The following is a 19,113-nucleotide window of genomic DNA, read 5'->3' as shown; positions in this document are numbered from 1 at the left end:
AAACTCGATTGCATAAAAAACAAATATTGGACAAGACAACACTGGAGAGTGAACAAGGTCAGCGGATGACTTAGGCCTGCTGACCAGGGCCGGGTAAGACACACAGTGGTAGGGAGAGTGTGGCCGGGGTGTCCTGTCCTCCACTGGCCATCCAGCAGGAGCAAGGATCTGTGAGGGTCACATGCTGGGCCTGCCAGTACAAAGACTGACAAGGAGCAGGCCACCGGGCAGCCTGATAGACCAATGGTCCCAAAAGTGGGCTTCAGGGGCCCCGGGGTGCTGGAGCAGCTCTTACTGGGACATGGGCTTCCTACAGCTAATGGGCTCTTGCATCATTCAGGTATGTTCAGGCACAGAATTGACAACTTTGACTTGGAATTTTTCCCCAAGGAGAGCAGACTGTTAAGCATTTACCACCACACCACTGCCTGGGGCTCCCTGAGACCCTTTCAGGGGATCTGCATGGGCAAAACTATCGGCATAAGAATACTAAGATGTCATTTTCCACCTTTACTCTGCTTTAATGAGTATACAGTGGTGTTTTCCAGAAGCTACATGACATGTGATAATGCAACAGACTGAATGCAGTGTAGATAAGAGAATCCAGCTATCTTCTCTTAAGCCCAAACAGAGATGTGCAAAAATGTAAAAAAAAAAAAAAAAGCCACTCTTCTCACTAATCTTTTTTCTTTTGGAAAATGATTATTTTTCATAAAAATATTATTTATGTTAACATATAATTGGCTCATTATTATCTTAAAGTGAATTAATAAACAAATATTTTCTTTAATTCCTCAATTTTATTCTCAAATATGGTAAATATTAATAAATATAACCGACATAAGCAAAAACTCTTTGGGAGTCCTCAAATTTTTTTTTTAACATTTTTATAGGAGTATAATTGCTTTACAATGTTGTGTTAGTTTCTGCTGTATAACAAAGTGAATCAGCCATATGCATACATAGATCCCCATATCTCCTCCCTCTTGCGTCTCCCTCCCACCCTCCTTATCCCACCCCTCTAGGTGGTCACAAAGCACCGAGCTGACCTCCCTGTGCTATGCAGCTGCTTCCCACTAGCTATCTATTTTACATTTGGTAGTGTATATACGTCAGTGTTACTCTCTCACTTCGTCCCAGCTTACCCTTCCCCATCCCTGTGTCGTCAAGTCCATTGTCTACGTCTGCATCTTTTTTCCTGTCCTGCCCCTAGGTTCTCCAGAACCGTTTTTTTTGTTTGTTTGTTTATTTTTAGATTCCATATGTATGTGTTAGCATACGGTATTTGTTTTTCTCTTTCTGACTTACTTCACTCTGTATGACAGACTCTAGGTCCATCCACCTCACTACAAATAACTCAATTTCGTTTCTTTTTATGGCTGAGTAAGATTCCGTTGTATGTATGTGCCACATCTTCTTTATCCATTCATCTGTCGATGGACACTTAGGTTGCTTCCACATCATGGTTATTGTAAATAGTGCTGCAATGAACATTGGGGTGCATGTGTCTTTTTGAATTATGGTTTTCTCAGGGTATATGCCCAGTAGTGGGATTGCTGGGTCATATGGTCGTTCTGTTTTTAGATTTTTAAGGAACCTCCATACTATTCTCCATAGTGGCTGTATCAATTTACATTTCCACCAACAGTGCAAGAGGGTTCCCTTTTCTCCACACCCTCTCCAACATTTATTGTTTGTAGATTTTTTGATGATGGCCATTCTGACTGGTGTGAGGTGATACCTCATTGTAGTTTCAATTTGCATTTCTCTAATGATTAGTGATGTTGAGCATCCTTTCGTGTGTTTGTTGGCAATTTGTATATCTTCTTTGGAGAAATGTCTATTTAGATTTTCTGCCCATTTCTGGATTGGGTTGTTTGTTGTTTTGATATTGAGCTGCCTGAGCTGCTTGTAAATTTTGGAGATTAATCCTTTGTCAGTTGCTTCATTTGCCAATATTTTCTCCCATTCTGAGGGTTGTCTTTTCGTCTTGTTTATGGTTTCCTTTGCTGTGCAAAAACTTTTAAGTTTCATTAGCTCCCATTTGTTTATTTTTGTTTTTATTTCCATTTCTCTAGGAGGTGAGTCAAAAGGGATCTTGCTGTGATTTATGTCATAGATGTTCTGCCTATATTTTCCTCTAAGAGTTTTGTAGTGTCTGACCGTACATTTAGGTCTTTAATCCATTTTGAGTTTATTTTTGTGTATGGTGTTAGGGAGTGTTCTAATTTCATTGTTTTACATGTAGCTGTCCAGTTTTCCCACCACCACTTATTGAAGAGGCTGTCTTTTCTCCATTGTATATTCTTGCCTCCTTTATCAAAAATAAGGTGACCATATGTGCATGGGTTTATCTCTGGGCTTTCTATCCTGTTCCATTGATCTATATTTCTGTTTTTGTGTCAGTACCATACTGTCTTGATTACTGTAGCTTTGTAGTATAGTTTGAAGTCAGGGAGCCTGATTCCTCCAGCTCCGTTTTTCTTTCTCAAGATTGCTTTGGCTATTCGGGGTCTTTTGTGTTTCCATACAAATTGTGAAATTTTTTGTTCTAGTTCTGTGGAAAATGCTGTTGGTAGTTTGAGAGGGATTGCACTGAATCTGTAGATTGCTTTGGGTAGTATAGTCATTTTCACAATGTTGATTCTTCCAATCCAAGAGCATGGTATATCTCTCCCTCTCTTTGTATCATCTTTAATTTCTTTCATCAGTGTCCTATAGTTTTCTGCATGCAGGCGTTTTGTCTCCTTAGGTAGGTTTATTCCTAGGTATTTTATTCTTTTTGTTGCAGTGGTAAATGGGAGTGTTTCTTTAATTTCTCTTTCAGATTTTTTCATCATTAGTGTATAGGAATGCAACAGATTTCTGTGCATTAATTTCGTATCCTGCTACCTTACCAAATTCATTGATTAGCTCTAGTAGTTTTCTGGTAGCATCTTTAGGATTCTCTATGTAGTGTATCATGTCACCTGCAAACAGTGACAGCTTTATTTCTTCTTTTCCAGTTTGGATTCCTTTTATTTCATTTTCTTCTCTGATTGCTGTGGCTAAAACTTCCAAAACTATGTTGAATAATAGTGGTGAGAGTGGGCAACCTTGTCTTGTTCCTGATCTTGGAGCAAATGGTTTCAGTTTTCCACCATTGAGAATGATGTTGGCTGTGGGTTTGTCATATATGGCCTTTATTATGTTGACGTAAGTTCCCTCTGTGCCTACTTTCTGCAGAGTTTTTATCATAAGTGGGTGTTGAATTTTGTCGAAAGCTTTTTCTGCATCTATTGAGATTATCATATGGTTTTTTATCCTTCAGTTTGTTAATATGGTGTATCACATTGATTGATTTGCGTATATTGAAGAGTCCTTGCATTCCTGGGATAAACCCCACTTGATCATGGTGTTTGATCCTTTTGGTGTGCTGTTGGATTCTGTTTGCTAGTATTTTGTTGAGGATTTTTGCATCTATGTTCATCAGTGATACTGGCCTGTAGTTTTCTTTTTTTGTGACATCTTTGTCTGGTTTTGGTATCCAGGTGATGGTGGCCTCGTAGAATGATTTTGGGAGTGTTCCTCCCTCTGCTATATTTTGGAAGAGTTTGAGAAGGATAGGTGTTAGCTCTTCTCTAAATGTTTGATAGAATTGCCTGTGAAGCCATCTGGTCCTGGACTTCTGTTTGTTGGAAGATTTTTAATCACAGTTTCAACTTCAGTGCTTGTGATTGGTCTGTTTATATTTTCTCTTTCATCCTGGGTCAGCCTCGGAAGGTTGTGCATTTCTAAGAATTTGTCCATTTCTTCCAGGTTGCCCATTTTATTGGCATACAGTTGCTTGTAGTAATCTCTCATGATCCTTTGAATTTCTGCAGTGTCAGTTGTTACTTCTCCTTTTTCATTTCTACTTCTGTTGGTTTGAGTCTTCTCCCTTTTTTTCTTGATGAGTCTGGCTAATGGTTTATCAATTTTGTTTATCTTCTCAAAGAACCAGCTTTTAGTTTTATTGGTCCTTGCTATTGTTTCCTTCATTTCTTTTTCATTTATTTCTGATCTGATCTTTATGATTTCTTTCCTTCTGCTAACTTTGGGGTTTTTTTGTTCTTCTTTCTTTAATTGCTTTAGGTGTAAGGTTAGGTTGTTTACTTGAGATTTTTCTTGTTTCTTGAGGTAGGAGTGTATTGCTATAAACTTCCCTCTTAGAACTGCTTTTGCTGCCTTCCATAGGTTTTGTGCCGTTCTGTATTCATTGTCATTTGTTTCTAGGTATTTTTTGATTTCCTCTTTGATTTCTTCAGTGATCTCTCGGTTATTTAGTAGTGTATTGTTTAGCCTCCATGTATTTGTATTTTTTACAGTTTTTTTTTTCCTGTAATTGATACCTAGTCTCATAACATTGTGGTCGGAAATGATACTTGATACAATTTCAATTTTTAAAAATTTACCAAGGTTTGATTTGTGACCCAAGATATGGTCTATCCTGGAGAATGTTCCATGAGCACTTGAGGAGAAAGTGTATTCTGTTGTTTTTGGATGGAATGGCCTATAAATATCAATTAAGTCCACCTTGTTTAATGTGTCATTTAAAGCTTGTGTTTCCTTATTTATTTTCATTTTGGATGATCTGTCCATTGGTGAAAGTGGGGTGTTAAAGTCCCCTACTATGATTGTGTTACTGTCGATTTCCCTTTTATGGCTGTTAGCATTTGCCTTACGTATGGAGGTGCTCCTATGTTGGGTGCATAAATATTTACGATTGTTATATCTTCTACTTGGATTGATCCCTTGATTGTTATGTATTGTCCTTCTTTGTCTCCTGTAATAGTCTTTATTTTAAAGTCTATTTTGTCTGATATGAGAAATGCTACTCCAGCTTTCTTCTGATTTTCCTTTTGCGTGGAATATCTTTTTCCATCCCCGCACTTTCAGTCTGTATGTGTCCCTAGGTCTGAAGTGGGTCTCTTGTAGACAGCATATATATGGGTCTTGTTTTTGTATCCATTCAGCCAGTCTGTGTCTTTTGGTTGGAGTGTTTAATCCATTTACATTTAAGGTGATTATAGATATGTATGTTCCTACTACCATTTTCTTAATTGTTTTGGCTTTGTTTTTGTAGGTCTTTTCCTTCTCTTGTGTTTCCTGCCTAGAGAAGTTCCTTTAGCATTTGTTGTAAAGCTGGTTTGGTGGTGCTGAATTCTCTTAACTTTTGCTTGTCTGTAAAGATTTTAATTTCTCCATCAAATCTGAATGAGGTCCTTGCTAGGTAGCATAATCTTGGTTGTAGGTTTTTCCCTTTCATCACTTGAAATATTTCCTGCCACTCCCTTCTGGCTTGCACAGTTTCTGCTGAACGATCAGCTGTTAACCTTATGGGAATTCCCTTGTATGTTATTTGTTGCTTTTCCCTTGCTACTTTTAATATTTTTTTCTTTGTATTTAATTTTTGATAGTTTGGTTAATATGTCTCGGCATGTTTCTCTTTGGGTTTATCCTTTATGTACTCTCTGTGCTTCCTGGACTTGACTATTTCCTTTCCCATCTTAGGGAAGTTTTCGACTATAATCTCTTCAAATATTTCCTCAGACCCTTTCTTTTTCTCTTCTTCTTCTGGGACCCCTATAATTCAAATGTTGGTGCATTTAATGTTGTTCCAGATGTCTCTGAGACTGTCCTCAATTCTTTTCATTCTTTTTTCTTTATTCTGCTCCCTGGCAGTTATTTCCACCATTTTATCCCCCAGCTCACTTATCCGTTTTTCTGTTTCAGTTATTCTGCTACTGATTCCTTCTAGAGTATTTTTAATTTTGGATCATCTTTACTATCATTACCCTGAATTTGTTTTCAGGTAGGTTGCCTATTTCATCTTCATTTATTTTGTCTTGTAGGTTTTTACCTTGCTCCTTCGTCTGTAACATATTTTTTGTCATTTTTTTTTTTTTTTTTTTTTGATGGGTGGTGCTGTATTCCTGTCTTACTGGTTTTTTGGCCTGAGACATCCAGCCCTGGAGTTTGCAGGCAGTTGGATAGAGTCAGGTCTTGGTACTGAGATGAGGACCTCCCAGAGGCCTCACTCTGATTAATATTCCCTGGGGTCTGAGGTTCTCTGTTAGTCCAGCAGTTTGGATTCAGAGCTCCCACCACAGGAGCTCAGGCCCGACCTCCGGCCTGGGAACCAAGATCTCACAAGCTTCATGGTGTGGTTAAAAAAAAAAAAAGAAAGAATGAATGAAAGAAAGAAAAAAAGGAGCAGTACGATATCAAAGAATAAAGAACAAAGTAAAATAAGAAAGATAAAAAATATATTAGGAAAAATAAACCTATAATTGAAACCACTGGTTGCTGGGGGTTCCTCCTGTGCCCTTAGGTGTCTGTGGTCCCTCACCAGTGCCTAGTAGGTGCCCTAGTTGTCCTCACATTTTTTAAAAGATGTTATTCTGTAGAGTGGTTTTTGGTTCATAGCAAAATTGAGTGGAAGGTAGAGAAAGACAGACAGAGACACAGATGAGCACATTAAATTCTTGTGCTAGGAAAGAGGATAGAATGTAGTGGAGGGGAACCCAAACTGAGTTTTGTACATCCTACTCCCTTGTTCTGGGGGCTCAACAGGCCTGCTGCTTTAGGGTATATCTCTGAGGGTCCAAATTTAGATGCTCTGTGACATAGACATGAGTGTGATCTTGAGAGAGAATCCTACAGGGGCACAGGACGTGAATTGTCCTCCTCCCTTGGGACTAGAGGACACAGGACAGATTAGGGCAGTTTGGAATAGGTTCTCCCCCTTCTCTGAGAGAAAGGTGAGTCTTGGTTATTAGGTTGTGTGTGTACATCAAGTGCTGTGCCTCTTCATCATCATAATTAAAACTTTTTTGTTAAATCTCAAGAGTAAACAACGTTAAAGTGGGGACAATCACATCTTGTTCTGCTCACCTACCACCCTTGAAATTCTGCAGGAAACATGCAGGGAGGAAAACATGGGGCTTTGGTCTCAAACCCCAGGATAAAGAAAGAAATCCCCTGGTCTGCTGGGCTTCTCCAGAGAGAAAGCTTTATTTACTGAAAGAGGCCAGTTGCTTCCTCTGCTCCATTCATCCAGGCTACAGCCCGGACTCAGCAGCTGACCTGGGCAGAGCTTAGGGTTGAATGGGGCAACCCATCTCTTGCCTACGTGGTCAGGCCACACAGCTGCTCCCAGGCCCAGCTGAACTTGTCAGCTCCAGGAGAATCATGAGGGATCCCAAGAACAAGCCAAAGCAGGCAAGCCTGAAGGCCAAGCCTTCCTGTACCACAGCCACATGGAGGGATGTCACCCCCAAGGACCACCCATCCTTTCACTGTTTGCAGACACTGAAACCACCACATATGGCACTGTGCCAAAAGTAGCAGCATGCCTGCAGGGGAGACAGACTGTTGTTAACCTGGGGACCACTGATGGGGATCCCAAGGGTCCTTAAGGGTACACATGTAAGGTGTGTGTGCTATTTTATAGGGACAAGGTCTAGAGTTTTCATCAAATTTTCAAAGCCAGGGGAAGTCCTTGATCAGAAAAGGTTAAGAATCACTATGTTATGACTCATTTATTTTGTAACTGGAAGTTTGCACCTCTGAATTTCCCTCACCTATTAGAAAAAAAAAAAAAGAATTACTATGTTAGAGGCCAGTACTACTTAGAGCTGCCCTGCTGAGGATCTCACAAAAAGTCCATTGAATAACATTAACTCAACAAATAGCTGAATTGTTCTCCACGCCTGGCTTAGTGCCAAGGGCTGGAAACGCAACAGTGAGCAAGACCAGATGCTATCTGTGCGTCACTGAGGAGCATAGATATAAATAAAATAATCACACAAATGCGTGTCCAATCTCAAATCAAGCGTTGCTCTGAAGGAATGGAACCTGGTTCTATGACAGATATAGCCGTGGATGAATGGTTTTTTGGTTTTGTATATTTTTTAAATTTTTGGATGGGTAATATATCTATATTCAAAAATTCAAAAGGATTATAAGCAAAAAATCCACCCCCCCACACACTTACCTTTATCCCCTAGCCACTCCCTGGAAGCCTTGCATGTTTTACAGACTGATGAGTAGATCTCCTGCTGTTAGACCAGGGGGAGAAGAAAAGGCTTACCTGAGAATATGAAGCTTGCAATGAAATTTGAAGCATGAATATGAGTTAACTAAATGAGGAGGCCTGGAAGGGGATAGGGGAAGCATGGAGGCAACAGCTTGTGCAAAGGCCCTGTGGCAGAAGACAGCATGATGTATTAGAAGAACTAAAAGAAGGCCTGTGTGGTTGGAGTGCAGGAAGCAAGAGGAGGAGAGGTCCAGGATGCTACTGGGTGGGGAGGATGCATTCTTGTAGCCTGCTTAGCACCATGGGCTTTAACCTAAGAGCACTGGGAAGCCACTGAATGATGAGGAGAGATAATCTTCCATCATACTTGTATTTTGAAAGTATCACCCTGGCTATAGTATGGAGAATGGATTGGAGGGAAAGCAGTTAATGGGCTTTTATTTAGCTCAGGTGAGAAATGGTGTGGCTTGGTGGTGGTGATGTATTTATATATTTTGCACGGAATGTATTGGTATACAAAGTTCTTGCTTCTAAAAAATGTTAACAAAACGTTTGTTTCAATTTTCTCAACTGAGTGGAAGAAAAATCCACAACCAGAGTTTACTCAGAATGTAGTTAACACCTGGCTATATTTTGCCCAAGCATGTAGCCACACTGAAGGATAATTTAGCATCCTGTTGATGGACAATGGGCTGAAGTCTCACTGAATCCTGCTAGAAGTTATCTGGTCCAGCCTCCCGCTGAGCGCCCCAAAGCCACCTCCCCTCTGCAGGAGCCCTCTAGTGGCAGGAGGTTGTTACTATGGTTACAAAGTCATAACAGAAGGACCCTGTGGGTGATATTCACTAATCAGGGAACAGATGATTCAAACACCTGATGGCTGTAGTTGCTGTGGTGTTTGCACACTGAATTTTCCTTCTCTTCTCCTGATCCCCCAGAATGGCTTGTTCTGAGGAGCAAGGAGGTGTCCCCTGTGGCTTCTTCCGCCAGAATTCTGGCAACTCCATGTCTTTGGACTTTGAGCCGGATGCAGAGTACCAGTTTGTGGAGCAGCTGGAAGAGCGCTACAGATGTGCCTTCTGCCGCTCAGTGCTTCACAACCCCCACCAGACGGGCTGTGGGCACCGCTTCTGCCAGCACTGCATCCTGTCCCTGAGGTGAGCGCTCAGGGCCTGCGCTCCCACCAGAAGCGGACAGGGCTGTTCCTGGGATCTACGTGTCATCTGTGGCCACTCAACTGTAATCGTGGTCTCGGGAATTGCTGTGTTTGGCCACAGAACCACGAATATGAGGACGGGCTCTCCCAGCGCCCTTCTCTGAGAGCCTGAGGAGTAATCTTCATTTTTTTCCGTCTTATTGATAGTCACCTTTCCTGAAAATTCAGACCACACCTGTTTTGCACACGAAGGCAAACCTCGGTGCACAGTCCATGTGAGGAAGGACCTGTATCTCATGGGGGTCTTTCCTGTAGGCGCCCTGACCTTTCCTTACCTTGAGGCAGAGGTGGTGTCGCATCTGGAAGGTTCCTTGCTGCCATGGATACTCTGTCGACTCCCCGGAAGCTGGGTTGTGCCATTTTGAGGTGGAGGCCAGGAGAGACATGGAAGCAGGCTTTGGGGGTTTATACAGGGACGCCACGGAAGTTGTACCCTCCCAAGCTTGGAAAGGGGGTTATTACAGCACCTTCTCATTCATTCCTGGGTTCGTTCATTCAGCACCTGTGTGTTCCAGACACCTCGCTAAACCAAGCTCTAGTGCACAGAGGTGAAGAGCTGGAGGTCCAGTGTGACACAGGACCCTCTAGAATCTTCTGTTCTAGTGAAGGTGCAAGTTGGGGTAGAGTGTGATAGCATAGGACTGCCGAGGGAACGTTGGCAGAGGACATTTGACTCTGTCTGCGGGACTCCCTCTTTGACTCACGTCCTGGAGGATGAATGGGAGTTTCTCAGGCAGACTGAGGAGGTGCTGAAGTTGGGGTACTGGGGGGCTCCTTCTGGGAGGAGGGAACAGCATGAATAAAGACAGGGCCTGGCCTGCTCAGGGGGAACTTCAAGGGGTCAGGCGTGGCTGAAGCGCTGGGGCTGCTCTTGGATGGTCTGTTGAGGTCAACCCTTAATTCTGGCTTCATTTTGATTTTTCTTTCCAGAGAATTAAACGCAGTCCCACTCTGCCCTGTAGATAAGGAGGTGATCAAATCTCAGGAGGTAAGATAATCATGCTTTGGGTTAGCAGTTCTCTGGGTGATGGAACAGCCAGTGTCCTGGGTTGAACTGGACAGAGAAGTTGGAGCAGGAGAGCAGGAGGGGGAGCTTCCTTGGAGTCCATATTCCTCTACTGTGGGGTAAGGTGGGACCCCCCTCCCACCCCTCTTTGAGAGAGGCCAGTTTGAGTCCTTACTGACCCCCCCAGGATTCTTCTCCCACTTCTTCTTTACCCTCTTCCTGTACTAGCTCCAGTTACCGTGAGTCACTTGCAGAAATGAAACACCCTGCTTCCTGGAATCACTTTCTCAACTGTTTAGTCTCTAAAACTTTCTTTTATTATTATTATGTCTAACAATAGCTTTATTGAGATACAATGCATTTGCCATAAAATTTGCCTTTAAAGTGTACATGTTTCTGGGGTGTGTGCCTAGGAGTGGAATGACTGGGTCTCATGGTAGCTCTATGTTTAACATTCTGAGGCACTGCCAGGCTAGTTTCCAAAGCAGCTGCACCATTTTACATTCTTACCAGCAAGGTATGAGAGTTCTAACTTCTTCACATCCTTACCAAAATACGTTGTGGTCCATCTTTTTGATTATAGTCTTCCTAGTTGGTATGAAGAGGTATGTCGTGGTTTTGATTCTCTAATGATTAATGACGCTGAGCATTTTTTCATGTGCTTGGCCATTTGGATATCTTCTTGGTAGAGATTCCTATTCAAATCCTTTGCCGATTTTTTAAGTGAATTGTTTGTCTTTTTAGTCAAATGTTCATGCTCCTTCTCTCTGCTCTTATGATAACGTTTTCCAAATGCTTAGCTGTACTTGTGTCTGCCTCACCCACTAGGCCAGGGGTTGGCATACTACAACATGGGATTTGTTGGGATAAATCCAGCCTACCACCTGTTTCTGTATAGCCTGTGAGCTAAGAATGGTTTTTATATTTTTAAATCACTGAAAAAACTCAAAAGAAGGGTACACAGGAACTCTGTACTATTTTTACAACTTCTTGTGAGTCTTTATTTCAAAACAAAAATTTATTTTATGAATCAAAAGAAGGATAATGTTTTGTGACATGTGAAAATTATATGAAATCCACATTTCAGTGTCCATAAATAACGTTTTATTGGAACACAGGCATGCCTGTTCATTTAAGTATCATGTACAGTAGGGTTGAATAGTTGCAACAGAGAACATTGCAACGTGGTTGGCAAAGCTGAAAATATTTACTCTCTGACCCTTTACGGAGAAAGTTTGCCAACCCCTGGCTTGTGCTGAAAAATAAGTCAGCACAGCTTCAGTGACACCACCTGATGACTAATGCAAACGTTCACCCTGGGACAGGAAGCTGAAAGCATCACCCTCATCCACAGCCCCACCTCTTGACCTTTGAGCATGGGGGGTCAAGTTCACCACGAGATTCTCCTAGCTTCAGCCTACTGCACTAAGCATTAAATTACCTGGCTTGTGTGTTTGGTGGCCTGTCAGATGTATCTGAGACAGCCTTTTCTTTTATGGTGGTGAATCTGGTATTTCCATTCCAACCACTGACTGGAAGTTTCCACCCAACGTTTGAGATGTACTTGAAGACCAAATTAATAATAGCTTCCTTCACGTTGCTCTAAAGCTTTGGAGTGTGTGAGACCTACTATGTTTATCTTTTAGGTGTTTAAAGACAATTGCTGCAAAAGAGAAGTCCTCAATTTATATGTATTTTGCAAAAATGCTCCTGGATGTAATGCCAAGATTATTCTGGGAAGATACCAGGTTGGTATTACTGGTGAACAATATTTGCCTTTGCTATATTTCCAGTGACATGTACTGAACATTTTTATGTGACAGTTACTGGGCTAAGCATGGTGTGGAGATTCATTGGGTTGCCCTCAGAGAATTCTTGTCTAGCGGTACACTTGGCTACAGTGCAGCACACCGAGGGCTAAGGTGTGAAATTAATCTCACGTGAAGAGATTCATTTTGTATGGAACACATGGAGGACATACCATGTGTGCTAGACCTTAACTTGTGGGTTAGGGCTATTGATCCAAAAGAGAAGATGTGAGACATGCTGGGCAAAAGAAATGGTCAAGCAAGGACACGTCATTTTTGGAAAACTGTGAAGGATTTGGGATTCCTAGGATGGGAGCCAGGGCATGACTGCAGAAAGACACAATTGTAAGGGTCCCTGCCTGGAAGCATTTGCAGGTGCTGAGGTGGGTGTTTCCTAGCTGCTGTGGGCCCTGCTGTCTTAGAGGTTGTGATCTAAGGCAGATGACACAGACCAGAACAGAGCTAGAATGTAGTGTAAAGGTGAAGCATTGGTATGAGATGCAAACAAACGAGGTGCAGGGGAGGTGAAGGGTCGTCGAGTTCCTTTCAGATGAAGCTGTCCTACCTTGCTCTTGCATCCAGCGGTGGAAGGTTGTTAAATAGGAAGCAGGAAACGTGGCTCTGCCACAGCAAGCCCATGTCAGGTTCAATCACACTATGAATGAATACAAGGCAGGCATCTCTAGCTTCCAGGGAATTGCTAGGAGGATGCTACAAGTTTCCCTTCCCAGCCACACGTTTTGGAATGTATTTCAGGTGATTCAATCTTTTCCCCATCATGCCTCTAAACCCCTAGGCACTGAGCTCATAAATGTGTAAATGATTTCCTTGTTAACCCAAGAATTTCTTTGGAAGTTCACAGAAGGTTTTTGTGTTTTCCTAAGACAGTCCCTCGCCACTTGTTTTGATAGTCAGGTCCTAGAGCAAGCAGGGCCTCTTTACCAACTTTTTTGTCACTAAGCCTGTACAGGAAATGAGGCTCATTGATCAGCTCTAGTGACCAGATCCTCAGCTTCTGCAGAAGAGTGGCTGGTTTATTTTCACCTGTTTCTTTTGTATTTCCTCTCATTCCCTGTTCTCCTTCACCTTGCGAGTAAGGTGTAGGATCTCACAGGTAGCAGAGTCTTGATGAATGTTGACGGTTTTGGTGAGAGCTCAGGGGTAGCACCCATGGATTTTGGAGAAGAGGTAGATGTCAGTTGTCACTGTCTCTCATTACTAGAGGCAAAGGAGAATAGCTATAATATTTATTTACCTCCTATAGAAAAACTGTGTGCTCTCTTAAGGGCTCAGCAAACTGTTTCTGTCAGGAGCCAGATAGTAAATACTTTAAGCTTTGCCGGCCGTACAGTGTCTGTCGCAGCTACCTGACTCTCCCATCTCAGAGGGAAAGCAGTCATAGCCAATATGTGAGACATAGGTTTGGCTGTTCTCCGTAAAACTTTATTTACAGAAACAGGTAGCAGGCCAGATTTGGCCCAAGGGCCGTAGCTTGCCAACCCCGTTTTAAAGGATCTTGTGGTGGGGAACAAACTCCTTAGGAGTTTGATACCTTGTCAGCACCACAGTAACTTGCAGTGTTATCCACAGGTTTTGTTAAGACATGCCTGCTTTTAAAAATCTGTAACATGAAGGACACTGTCGAGTCATCATTCTCTAATATTCTGGTCAAGAACATTTCCTGACTTGACAAGGCTGACCCATCCCAGCTTCTCCTGGGCCTGTGACCCTGTATTCCTCTATCCTTTTCTTTACGGCTTCTGGAACAGTTTCCTCTCCCTCCCTTTCTTTCCTTTAGTCCTTCCCCTTCCTTCACTTACTTAGGAGGTAGCCTTCTCTTCTTCCCTCTTTGCCCTCTGTTCCGGCTTTTACCATCTGCTGTGCAGAGATTAGTACTTGGTGCTGGAGGTGGGGATGGAGGGTGCACAAAAGAAATGTCCTTGAGGAGCTGGTAAATTAATTGGCAAGCCTAAGGAAAATATTCAAGAGCTAACCAGAGATTATGAGCAGGTTAATAGGTAATCAAAGATAAACCCGGCATGCTTTCTTCGTCACGCATCTTCCCCTGTCTTCCAAACAAGGCTGGCTGTCACAGCCTCCGTGCAAGCAGCCTTCTCCATGCCCTGTGCTCAGCAGAGGCAGCGGGTGGCCTCCGCAGAGAGCCTGTGACAGAGGCTGTGCCCCCTGCCCCCCACCCTCGCAGACCTTTCTCCTGCTGCCCCAGGGTCCTCCCTCCCTCCCTCACTAGGCCTTGCAGCAGGCTCCCCCTGCCACTGCCCTGCTCAGTGGGTCCCCGCTGGCTTGTTGTTATCTGTCGCAGGACCACCTTCAGCACTGCTTATTCCAAGCTGTGCAGTGCTCTAATGAGAATTGTCGGGAGCCAGTCCTTCGCAAAGATCTGAAAGAGCATTTGAGCGCAGACTGTCCGTTTCGAGAGGAAAAATGCCTTTATTGCAAAGAGGATGTGGTAGTCATCGATCTACAGGTAAAAAAAAAAAAAAAAGAATCATCTTTATGGGACTAAATTCTGCCTGAGTGGTCACAGTGAATCAGATGGGATACCAGAAGCACTTTTCTGGATTTATTTTTATGCAGAAAGAGGTCTAAAGAATAACTTTATCTGAGGGTTCTATAAAAAGCTAAAAACCTTCTTGGTAGGACTCTATTCATGTATCATTGGCAAAAATGTTGTTTGAGCACCTGCTGAGTGTGAGTGGTCCAGGAGTGACACTAGGCGCTGGGTCCCAAGGAGGTGACCACACTGTCTGTCCTCAGGATGCTCTGACCTAATTGGAGAGGCAGGATGCCGGCATAAGACGAGAGCATGGGGTACCCTTTACATGTGCCAAAGGAGCCAAGCCGGTGACTCCCATAGTCTGTCCTCTGTCAGCCCCATGTCCTCTGACCTTCTTTAAAAGAATTGGAAAATTGAACTGAATTGAATTCATTTATACCAAGAAAACAGCCATCTAGAACCCTTTTTGGAACTAGGCCATACCTTCCTACAGAGGGTAAGCCACATAGCATAGATACCCAAAGGGACATATGTATACACACTCTGAGGCCATACAGGGAGCCTTTGGAAGCAAGGCTGGCTTTATTTCAGCACACTTTTTCTGTTTCAGAATCATGAGGAAAACTTGTGTCCTGAGTACCCAGTATCTTGTCCCAACAAGTGTTTGCAGATTATTCCAAGAACTGAGGTAACTGTAAATAATTCTCTTAGTAGATTTTATGTAAGATAAAGTTTCAGTAATCATTGTGGTGTGTGTTTGATAAAATCCCATAAGCAGGGGCCCAAGGCTTAAATTATCCTCATGATAACCATGGTTCTGTCTTCCCTCCCCTTCTCCCTGAGAATTCTTCTCTGTTTTCATCTTAGCTCTCCTTCCCCCAGGCTTCAGCATGGTGTTTCCTCCCTTCTTCCCAAGACACACTTGGCTCCCTGCTTGCTGCAGTTACACCAGGTAGCCGGAGAGTCGGGGATGCATTTCTCTAGCATGAGGCTGTCTGTTTTGTAGGTGGATGAACACCTTGCTGTGTGTCCTGAAGCTGAACAAGACTGTCCTTTCAAGCACTATGGCTGTACTGTAAAGGTATGGAATAATTGTTTCTGTCTACCTTCTACTGTATAATTCATTTGTTGAGTTCATTTTATTCGATTCCATTCAAGATGCAGAAGGGCATTCACTTCTGAGAAACTTTAAGACTGGCAGTTGTAACTAGTGGTTACCAGTAGGGTGAGGCAAGATGGTGGTAGGGAATTAACAGGTACAAACTACTATGTATAAAATAAATAAGCTACAAGTATATATAATACAACACAGGGAATATAGCCAATATTTTATAATAACTATAAATGGAATAGAAAAAAAAAAGACTTGTATACAATACGTAATACATAATACTAATATTATTATTAGTCAGGGTTCTCCAGAGAAACAGAACAAATAATTTATATATACATAAAATTTATAATACCTAATACCAACTTTTTTGAGGTTTGGTTATATCTATGAAAATAAAATGTGACCCTCACATTGACCTTGCAATCCTACTGCTAGAAATTTATTTCACAGATATCCTTTCATAAGTATGCAATGATTACACACATATACAAACACACATGCACACAAAGATATTTACAATACTCCTCCCTTGTCCATGGGGGTAGATTCCAAGATCCTCCACGGATGCCTGAAACCATGGTTAGTACCAAACCCTATATATACTATGTTTTTCTTTCCTATGCATACATACCTATGATAAAGTTCAATTTACAAATTAGGCACAGTAAGAGCATATCTGAATTGCCAGCATCATTTGGGGCCGTTATCGAGTAAATAACGGTTACTTGACGACAGCACTGTGATACTGCAACAGTTTATCTGATAACCAAGATGGCTAAGTGACTAATGGGTGGGTAGTATGTACGGCCTGGATACCTGGACTATGGGATGACTCACCTCTGGGGCAGGACGGAGCAGGAAGGCACAAGATTTCACTACGCTACTCAGAACAGTTCACAATTTAAAGTATTAATTGTTTATTTCCGAAATTTTCTATTTAATATTTTTGGACCATGGTTGACTATGGGTAACTGAAACCACAGAAATTGAAATGGTGGCTAAATGGGGACTACTGTATTTAGCCAAAAAAAAAAAAAAATCCAAAAACCCACAAAAAATGAAAAACAACCTATAAGTCCATCTCTGAAGTACTGAGTATATAATTATATATATATATATATTTTTTTTTCATATTTTGGAATACTATGCATCTGATAAAAAGAATGAGGTATATATTTTAAAAATTACATACAGTATGATCTCACTGTGTATATATCTTCACTGACTCTGGTAGTGAGACTAGGGAATTGGGTGTGGAGACAGAGAGAAGGGGGCTTTTATTTTTATTCTACATCTTGCTATATTGTTTGAGATAAGCATATATTTCTCTTATTTTAAAAAACTCTTATGAGAAAGCTTTTTTAAAAAATCAGCTAAGAGTCCATAAATGTGTCACATAGCAAACCAGTGATTATCTTGGCTGCAGAAAGGATAGGGTTTACTTTCCTTGTGTACAAAATACAGAATTGCTTTCCAGCTCTAAAAGGAATCTCCTTTTTAAAAAAATTTTCTTTAAAATATTTATTTATTTATTGACTGCTTTGGGTCTTCGTTTCTGCACGCGGGCTTTCTCTAGTTGCGGCGAGCGGGGGCTACTCTTCGTTGCATTGCGCAGGCTTCTCATTGCGGTGGCTTCTCTTGTTGCGGAGCACAGGCTCTAGGCGTGTGGGCTTCAGTAGTTGTGGCTCACGGGCCTAGTTGCTCCGCGGCATGTGGGATCTTCCTGGACCAGGGATCGAACCCGTGTCCCCTGCATTGGCAGGCGGATTCTTAACCACTGCGCCACCAGGGAAGTCCCTAAAAGGAATCTTCTTTACAGTTAGGCCCAAACTTCCATTTGGATTGTATTCTAGGACTTACCTTAGTACTGGAGCTGGGGATGGCTGGGGGAGTTTTTCTCTGGAGGAGGGGCCAACCCTAAACTCAAGGGAAATTGATGATGAATGTTTGCTTAGAGTCTATGGGCCACCCATACCATTTGCTTTTACTAGTAATGCAGGCAGTCTGCAATGGAATTTTTTTTTTAATTTTATTTATTTATTTATGGCTGTGTTGGGTGCAATGGAATTTTAATGATAAGGGAAGAAGTTTGCATTTCTTCTTGCAAACATATAATTTGACTTTGAAGGCAACAAATTTGCATGGGCTGAAATTACAATTAGGTTGCGTACCTTCTGCCCGATAGCAGGACAGTGATAGAAGGTGGTAGAGAAGTGTGCTTGGTAGGAGGGAGAACTAACGGAGGCTTAAAACTGATCTGGGAGATAACCCACCAAGGAGGTAAGCTTTATATGGGAATAGTTGAGAGGTGGTAATAACTACACTTAACCCTCAGTCATATACTCCCAGGGCAAGGAAGGAAATCAGTGCTGAGAATTTTGATAGTGGCCTGACTCTCTGTAAGTGTCTCATGGGTACTGTAGAATCCTAAAGCTGGAAAAGGGACCTGGGATGGGTCATTCTCCCTGCAACCCACTTTGAGACAAGTAAGCAAAGTTGTTAAAGTTCTGCTTTAGCAGAATATCCCACCACCACCCTCATTTTGGGAGCCTTTCAACAACCTGACTTATTTTTCTCTTCATATTAAAGGATAAACGAGGAAACCTGCAGGAGCATGAACATTCAGCCTTACGGGACCACATGCTTCTGGTTTTAGAAAAGAACTTCCAATTAGAAGAACAGGTAAATATTCAAGGGTTCAAGTATAAAGGGAGGCAACAGGATCGCTGGGATTTGTACTTGTTGGTATTTTTATATTCCCCTCTGTTTCAGTATAAGTCAACTGGAGGTAGATGTTTTTCTACTAAGTGGCCAGACAGACTCACAGGCTTGTAGCACATTAAACTGGAAAGTGCCTTTGAGATCTTTGGGTTCAGCCCCCTCAACCAACAGATGAAGTAACTAAGCTCAAAGAAATTTTGATGTGTTTGTGATATTAAGGGGCAGAATTCAATCTCAAACCCATGTCCCTGATTCTCAGTCCAGTGCTCCCCGTGTTACACCACACTGCCTCTCTGCAGCCTATCCACACACCTTGTGGTTATTACCTGGCACCTAGTAGGAACCTAGTAGATATTTGGCATTTTTAAATGAAATCAGTATTGCCTTGAAACAACATTTGACTATCTGTTCTAGGCACCGTGGGTTTTATATATTTTGTAATAAGTCTTAACTTATTAACTTTGCAACCTACTCAACGTGCATATTTATTTCACTGCAATCAATGCATATGTACATATTTATTTCACTGGGTTGTGATTATCAAGTGAAATTATGTGTGCAAATGCCAGCCGTAGTCCCTGGAATATTCATAGTGGACCTCAATAAATGCTGATTCTATTGAGTAATTATTCTAAAAGTTCATTATTTTGTTAGGGCATCTCAGAGGATCAGAC

The 19,113-nt window shown here is 42.0% G+C and overlaps 1 protein-coding gene across 4 annotated transcripts in view; it reads left to right on the top strand.

Annotated features, from left to right (window-relative positions):
* TRAF5 (TNF receptor associated factor 5) overlaps nt 1-19,113 on the top strand; it is a 46,535-nt gene that overhangs the window by 19,665 nt on the left and 7,757 nt on the right. For 3 of the 4 annotated variants that reach the window (XM_036822906.1, XM_036822908.1, XM_036822918.1), the window contains 7 exons: nt 8,998-9,216; nt 10,206-10,263; nt 11,928-12,029; nt 14,410-14,574; nt 15,215-15,292; nt 15,611-15,685; nt 18,308-18,400. In XM_036822906.1, coding sequence (XP_036678801.1) covers nt 8,999-9,216; nt 10,206-10,263; nt 11,928-12,029; nt 14,410-14,574; nt 15,215-15,292; nt 15,611-15,685; nt 18,308-18,400 — 789 coding nt within the window. In that variant the 5' untranslated portion in view covers nt 8,998. The remainder of the gene's footprint in view (nt 1-8,997; nt 9,217-10,205; nt 10,264-11,927; nt 12,030-14,409; nt 14,575-15,214; nt 15,293-15,610; nt 15,686-18,307; nt 18,401-19,113) is intronic. The other variant, XM_036822926.1, reaches the window with a different exon arrangement.

Source organism: Balaenoptera musculus, chromosome 1, assembly GCF_009873245.2.
Source record: "Balaenoptera musculus isolate JJ_BM4_2016_0621 chromosome 1, mBalMus1.pri.v3, whole genome shotgun sequence".
Taxonomy (NCBI): Eukaryota; Metazoa; Chordata; class Mammalia; order Artiodactyla; family Balaenopteridae; genus Balaenoptera; species Balaenoptera musculus.
This window is presented reverse-complemented; position numbering and strand designations above follow the sequence as displayed.